Source organism: Cibotium barometz, chromosome 28 (genome assembly GCF_041138505.1).
Source record: "Cibotium barometz isolate CiBa-2024 chromosome 28, ASM4113850v1, whole genome shotgun sequence".
NCBI classification, from domain to species: domain Eukaryota; kingdom Viridiplantae; phylum Streptophyta; class Polypodiopsida; order Cyatheales; family Cibotiaceae; genus Cibotium; species Cibotium barometz.
In genome coordinates this window covers 17,019,807-17,027,027 of record NC_141073.1, presented here as the reverse complement: position 1 = coordinate 17,027,027, position 7,221 = coordinate 17,019,807, and the positions used below count along the sequence as shown (strand labels likewise).

Genomic DNA, 7,221 nt, shown 5'->3' with positions numbered 1-7,221 from the left:
GCTTCTAGGTCAGCTAATTGTTGTGCTCTTACCAAATTTTGAATATTAGGATGTAGCCCCTTCAGCAAAAGTTTCCACGATTAGGCAGTGAGGGTATAGATTTACCAAATTGGCATGGTGGCACACCATGGCCTAGAGGCATCTCCCATATTGTTACATTTTCATGAGGGTTTGCCTAAAGTTAGCAAGCTCGTATAATAAATTTGTACTTGTAACTATTGGGTTGAACTCAGCTCAAATTTTTTGCTCAAAATCGACAAATGTTGGAATAGAGTTGTGAGGCTGTCGATAGTACCAATCAGCTATATTGGTCCTTTAATGTAGTGGAGAAGTAAAGCATAAGGTGAGCATCATCAATGATTTGTGATGCATGGCAAGCTCTTTTAAAACCATTCACATGCCTAGCAACATCCTCTAAGTATCCCGCTCTCGAAACTCAGGCAAGGAAGTTATTAGCTTTTGTGGTCTAGGCATATTTATCGGGATGGCGATGGCTTGAGGTGCTAATGCCATTATTGGTGGTGGTGGGTTTGGTGGTGGTGGATTTTAGAGGTTGTCCCAATAGTCCCTAGACTAATAGAAGGTTTACTCCCACAAGACTCACTACGTGTGGGTATTGTTCAAAGTCCTTCTACTCTTATTTACTAACCAAACGACATTTATATCTTGTTTCCCATGTACATTCATCTACCCACTCATTGTCACTCATAAAATGTTAGAACACTAATTCTCTTTGGGAAAAATGGGTCCATGTTACTGGACCTTGAGAAAAGTGTCGTGGTCCCATCGGGCATGAGCCATGGAGATATACTCAGACAAGAAACACACAACACTATTTCTTGCTTGAGCCATGGAGATATACTCAGACAAGAAACACACAACACTATTTCCTAGAAGTGGCATGCCCGCGGTAGGACCTACAATGCCACTGATAGGAAATATTTCTCTTCACTAGCTATACCAGAGCCATAAACTCACAACACTATACCATAGCTATGAGAGGGAACTAGTGTGCGACTAATCTTTCTCTTCGCTAGCTATACCAGAGCCATAAACTCACAACACTATACCAAAGCTATAAAGGGAACTAAAGGTTGGAGTGTGCGACTAATCTTTCTGCCAAGATTATGAACTGCAATCAAACTCAACCCCCAAACCCTTCCACCATGCTATGTGATGAGTATTCTTGCAGTGCACATGCAATCACTGAAACAAATCAACTTTGTTGAGCAATTATCCACAATGACGATCTTGACACGTGTGCAAAGGTGTGTATCACAAGAGTTAGGCAAAACATTTAATATGTGTGCTTGTATTTTAAATATTGATTCTGCTTCCATATCCATGGTAATACCTTTAGGGGGAGGGACTTTAGGGCCTTTGGGAGTCCCTTACTTGGATGGGGGGGGGGGGGGAGGCGACTCCACGAGGAGGAGTTGTAGTAGAGGAGGTCGCAGTGGGCACCATGACCTCGTAAAATCCCTTATCGGTGAAGTTAAACTTCTTCAAGAAGATTTTCCTTGGAATGTTACTGTGAACCATTTCTTGAAGTCGTCATTTATGGGAACAAGGTATGTTAATGAGGTATATATATATGGTTAATGAGTTGGTAGAAAAGTGTTGGAACCACCTTTTGATTTAGAGACACGTGGTGCCATTTGGCATGAGTGTTTTATCAAAGGTCAAAAGTTATCCTAACTAAACTCACCATGTTTGAGACCCTTCTAGTAACCTTATGCTATAAATTAATTGTTTTTTTTCATTATTTATTGACTAGTCTTGCTTTTTGCACCATTAAAATCAGTTTTCATTTTGTTTCATTGCTTTCCCCCTGTGCATTTTTCTTTTTGTGCATTTTAAGTAGGGTTCCTTACACTTCTAGCATGCAACAATGCACTTTTTTTTTATGGGACAACTCTAGCCTTGCAATCCCATCGCCTTGATTTCCATTAACCATGAAATGCACTCTCATATGATGTGCTCGTACAAGACCGCCTCGGTTTTGATTGATCATCAAAGCATACTACTCTAGAAGAATATGAAAAATAAAAGAATTTGACATGCCACCCATAGGGCAGCAAAACAAGAGAAAAAACTCGCATATCTCTCTTGCATTCAAAGCATTCCCATCCCATGATGTGTACACTCATGGCATACATTTACTTCTGACATAGCTGTTTAGAGCGTCGAACACTAATTATTTGTGTTTTTCCATCTATTTTCACACAATGCTACTTGACCCTTATTGCTTGATTAATCAATAAATATAAAAATGGTTGCTTCTAGGCATTGGGACACTGATACCTATGTACTTTTAATGGGTATCTAATGACTGGAAACAGGAGTAAAGAGGTTGGTATATGTCTAGCATGTACATTTCAAGCAGTTTTTTGAGACCTTGGAAGAACATTCATTCTTAGGCCATCTCTGGACATATGCAGGGTGAGCATGATCCTATACTGGACTTCATGTCCAGGGACAATCTCGAACTTGAGGAATCTGAGCAGTATGGCTGCAGTGACTTTCATCTGTAGGAATGCAAATTCTTTGCCTAGGCACATGCGTGGTCCGGCCTGCACAACCAGACACAGTTAGACAATCAGCATATGTTAGTACCTTCCATTCAAAGGACATGGTACTTAAATGTTATGTAAAATTTTATACAGTTTGCACTGAGATCCTGCTATCATTATCACTTTTACTAAAACATCCTGCCATTCTAAGGACACACTACTTAAATGCAATGTTAAATTTTTATACAGTTTGCACTGGGATCCTAATATCCTACCACACTTACTAAAACATCCATGCTGATTTACATACAATCTTCAACAGTATAAAAAGCAGAGCAAGTCAGATGTTGGATTCAGGCGGTTAAACTTTGAAGACAATGTAACAAAAGGGTGCAGGCATGCACATGCACACACACACATGCACACAAGCAGCCTACCCTGTTTAAAGTCAATGTAACCGAAGGATACACATACGCACACACACACACACAAGCATGACCATGCAGTACACAAGCCCATGCAACCTGGATAAAGACAATATAATGAAAGGACAAATGCATGCACACCCGCATGCACACGCATATCCCTGCCTACCCGTGCACACATGCACACAGGCCTGTGCACCCACTCATGCACCCTCGTTAAAGACAATGTAATGCAAGGAGGCACAGGCACACACACATCCAAGGTTTACCAAGAAGGCAGTTAGCTTGAATGGAGACTCCTGCACACAAACCCCTTCTTTGATGAAGCGTTCCGGTTTGAAATCCATGGCATCCTTTCCCCACAACCACTCCATTCGACCCATCGCAAAAGGTGACACATTGATACAGTCACCCTTTCTCACCTTCATCCCATCAGGGAAGGTATCCATTGCCACTGCAACTCTAAAATCCTGCAGGAAGTCACCCTATCATATCCATTGTTTTCTTCTTCATGCTCAGATGCAAGTTTGAGCTTTAAAAAGAGGATGCAATTACATGGGGTACTGGTGGGTACAGCCGTAACGTCTCTTGGAAACATGCTTGCAAGTAATGCAGCTTGCTGAGTTTTTCATAGGTTAGAAGCTTTGCAAAAGCCTGGATTTGCTCTTCAGATGGGAAGCAGCCATCATTTTCTGTCGCCACTGTATGACCCTCAACATGGTAAATCTCCTCAACCAGCTTTTCTTGTACACGTGGATTTTCACATAGAGCATACAAGAACCAAGTGAGGGTGAGTGCCGTTGTGTCACGTCCTGCAAGCATGAAGTTAAGGATAATATCCCTCATCTTCCGATTGGTGAACTCATCCGGATTGTTCTTACTGAGAACCAGACAGCTCGAGAGTAGATCAGATTTAACCTGCCAGCACAAACCACATAGGTTTAGTTGAGCCGATGAGTCCATTAATCCATCAACATAGCAGAAAACCATCATCTTACAGGACTATTCCTGACCCCTTCTTGCATCTCCCTTCTTCTTTGCTCAATGCAGGAGAACACGATGCTGTCTAGAGTGGCAACATCTTTGGCCAACTTAGCCTCATTGCCCACCATCAGCCACCGTTTCAACCTCCATAGAGGATCGAGGTAACGCGTGAACACCATGGCATTGCAATCATCAAAGGCATTCACAAAAGCAAGCTGTTCAGCAGGGGGGGTTTTTTGCAAGGTGAACATATCCAATCCAAAGCCGATTTTTGAATAGGAATCGAATGTAAGGCGCAAAAAGAGGTCCTACATCACAACAGAAGATGGTGCATGAGAGAGGAGATGTCATCTACTATAAATTTTCACATCAAGAGACGGGGGCTTATAGCTATGTCACCTGCATGTCCACAGATTTACCCTCTTGGGCTTCAAGAACAAGAAAGCTTGCAAGACACATGGCCTTTTCTCGGAAGGCAAGCTCGCAGAACTCTTTGAGGGCTTTTGAGGCAAATTCATAGCTGGCCATTTTGCGCTGTTGTTTCCACTCCACGCCATCAACGCTGAAGATGCCATCTCCCAGAAACTCTTGCTGCTTGTCATAAATAAGCCTTCCCTGAAACATCATTGCTCCAGACATACGAACTGCTTAGTATGACAGATAAAGAGCTACACATACACTAGAGCTTGTACACATAACCATAGGGAGCTAATACAAAATGCGTGCTGATTATGGTGCATGGGATATATTTGCTGGAGTTAGATCCTGCATGGCATATAATGCCCACAAGAATTAGATGCTGCATGGCATAGATAAGCTGGAAATGCGCACGAGAGAGAGAGAGAGAGAGAGAGAGAGAGAGAGAGAGAGAGTTTAACTATATTTACTGCAAAGCTAGGCATAAGCTAGAGCATTTATATATAATTTTAAGATACTAGATACATGTTAATGAGGGCAGGGAATTAGAAGCTGCATAGCATATTCTGGCTGAAAATGGCCACTATAACTATAATTGAGTAGCCCATTAGACATAATCACATCAAATTGAGTGCATTAACGATGTTAATTACCTTGATGTAGTTGTGGAAGTTGGTCTTGAGCATGTGCTCCACATTGGCGGGGTTTGTGGTGTAGTAGCAGTCGAAGCGAGGGTAGGCCACTCGGAAGGTTTTGTAAAGCTTGCAATACTCTGTGATGTAGTCATGGAAGCGGTGGAGGTTGCCTGCATGGGAGAGGGATGCCCCTATGAGAGGCCAGCTAGGGGGGCCTTTAGGAAGCTTTCTCTCACTCCATCGGTGGAGCAAGAATACCCAACACAGGCAGGCTAACAGGGCACCCACGGTGTAGCATGCACCAACAACAGTTGTGAGAACGTCTTCCATTGCTGGTGCGGTGAGAGAGGAGCAGCCTGATATATATATGTATATATGTATATATATATATATATATATATATATATATACGGTATTAAAAAAAGAAAAACTATAATTACAATCACCAATTTGATTGGGCCCCGTCCCACGTGCGAAGTTGTCCTAGCCGATGATGATCATAGAGTTCTTCCCACTGGGTGGATGTGTACCCCTTGACCCTCGATCCCCTCATGTTGTGTGTGATACGTACACAAGCCCCATATAAATCCGCAATTTCCTAATTCGTGGCTCTTGCCCGATGATACGTGGCCCTTGCCCGACCATGATAATTGGCTAATTGTTGTAAGGGGAAATCGGCTCCACCCACTTGAGTGGGCCCCGGGTGTGTTTGAAAAAAAAAAATCCGCAATTTCCTACAATTTCAAGCTTGATCAAAAAAAAAATCTACTTTTTCTATGGTAATAGTGAGTAGGTGGATGTGCATTGTGTACCCCTTGACCCTTGAGCCAGTGATGGCGTGTGTGAGTTTATACACAAACCAGATGTAAATACGCAATTTCCTACAATTTCAAGCTCAATCCAAAAAAAAAAAGCTTCTACTTTTTTCTATGGCAATAGTAGGCCCCAACCTTCTTTAGCACTAGAATAGGAAAAACATGTTTCTTTTCTTTTTTTAAATGTTACCTGATTTCAACTTTCCACTTTAAAAAAGTAGTTCATTTGAGTATTTATCACAATTGTCTAGCAAAAAAACACACACTTTTTTTCTCCAACCCTCTGGAGTGAGGGGGAGGGTGTGGGCCAGAATCAAACCCACGTCTAGGAGAAGAAAGGTGCCACCTTATTCACCTGGCTATTGTCCCCACCCCCATGATTGGTCTAACTTAAGAAAAGTGTTACTTTCACTCTTGAAATAATAATTCACCTTCCTCCTCCTCCTCCTCCTTCCTCCTCCTCCTCCTCCTCCTCCTCCTCCTCCTCCTCTTCTTCTTCTTCTTCTTCTTCTTCTCTCTCTCTCTCTCTCTCTCTCTCTCTCTCTCTCTCTCTTTGTGTGAAAATATTATTTGTCGATGTGGGATCCTTGCCTCATTGGCATCCACACTAGACTCTTCACCAAGTACACTATGCAGATCGGCTAGGGGCTAGCATGAGTAGACAAAAGTGGCCTCCATTGTTAACTCTCTTCTTATCAAATTTAGTGTATATCATATCAAGTTCTTAAGTTCTCCATACGTAGGGCCCAATTGTGACCTAAGGTATCTTTATTGTGAGTCATATTCTCATTACTATGAAGTGTTATGAGTCTCTTACGTACCTTCTCTTTTTGCAACCATTCTTAAAAGAAAAAAATGTGTGCCAAATCAATAAACATTCTTAAAGCTAACAATGAAAGTGGTCTCATTTCATACAACCCACTTGTGAGGCATATGAACAATTTATAAGATATTTCTAATTTTTCATGTTCACCTATGTAAAGCTAGCACATCTTCTAATGCTTATTATTCAACTAATCACATCAAAATTTTGTTGGGTGTGGTGTCACTTCATACCACCTTTAATTTCTTTGGGTTGCTAAGTGGCTTTATGAGTCATCAACTTACATAGCATTTGAGTTGTGTTACATGTTTCACTACCAAATATACTTAGCTAAAGTAGTGTTTGAGAAACTTTTTTGGATACATACACATTTCCTTTGAACTTTAGCATAATCAACAATCTCGTATTTCTAGCTAGGCCTCTCCTTCTAATGTAAAAATCTATCTGCTGATATCCTATTTAGGGAATATTCACCAAGATTTAGCTAGGCCTCTCCTTCTAGTGTATAAATTTATCCACTAATATCCTATTTAGGGAACATCCACCAAGCTTTTTTCCCTACGTGTAAGTTCCCAGCTAAGGACGCCAAGGTGCTTTCTTAAACACTAC

At 41.5% G+C, this 7,221-nt stretch overlaps 1 protein-coding gene across 2 annotated transcripts; it reads right to left on the bottom strand.

Moving 5' to 3' along the window:
• Positions 1-2,042: 2,042 nt before the first annotated feature.
• On the bottom strand, positions 2,043-5,329 carry LOC147622598 (cytochrome P450 704C1-like). 2 transcript variants are annotated; one of them, XM_086822127.1, is made up of 6 exons: positions 4,993-5,329; positions 4,322-4,537; positions 3,937-4,230; positions 3,494-3,856; positions 3,208-3,408; positions 2,043-2,573 (listed from the first exon to the last, which is right to left on the bottom strand). In XM_086822127.1, exons 1-6 carry the CDS (start codon positions 5,302-5,304, stop codon positions 2,379-2,381), a joined length of 1,581 nt encoding a protein of 526 aa, XP_086678253.1. In that variant the 5' UTR covers positions 5,305-5,329; the 3' UTR covers positions 2,043-2,378. The 2 variants fall into 2 exon arrangements, with proteins under 2 accessions (XP_086678253.1, XP_086678254.1); XM_086822128.1 differs by having other exon boundaries at positions 3,952-4,230.
• Positions 5,330-7,221: the final 1,892 nt, after the last annotated feature.

Bases quoted from the DNA above. Each gene is read 5' to 3' on its own strand.
- LOC147622598 (XM_086822127.1), bottom strand. From the start codon at position 5,304: ATGGAAGACGTTCTCACAACTGTTGTTGGTGCATGCTACACCGTGGGT. The intron at 4,538-4,992 runs GTAATTAACATC...ATGATGTTTCAG, and splicing joins ACTTCCACAACTACATCAAG to GGAAGGCTTATTTATGACAA. The intron at 3,409-3,493 runs GTAATTGCATCC...GACTTCCTGCAG, and splicing joins TGTACCCACCAGTACCCCAT to GATTTTAGAGTTGCAGTGGC.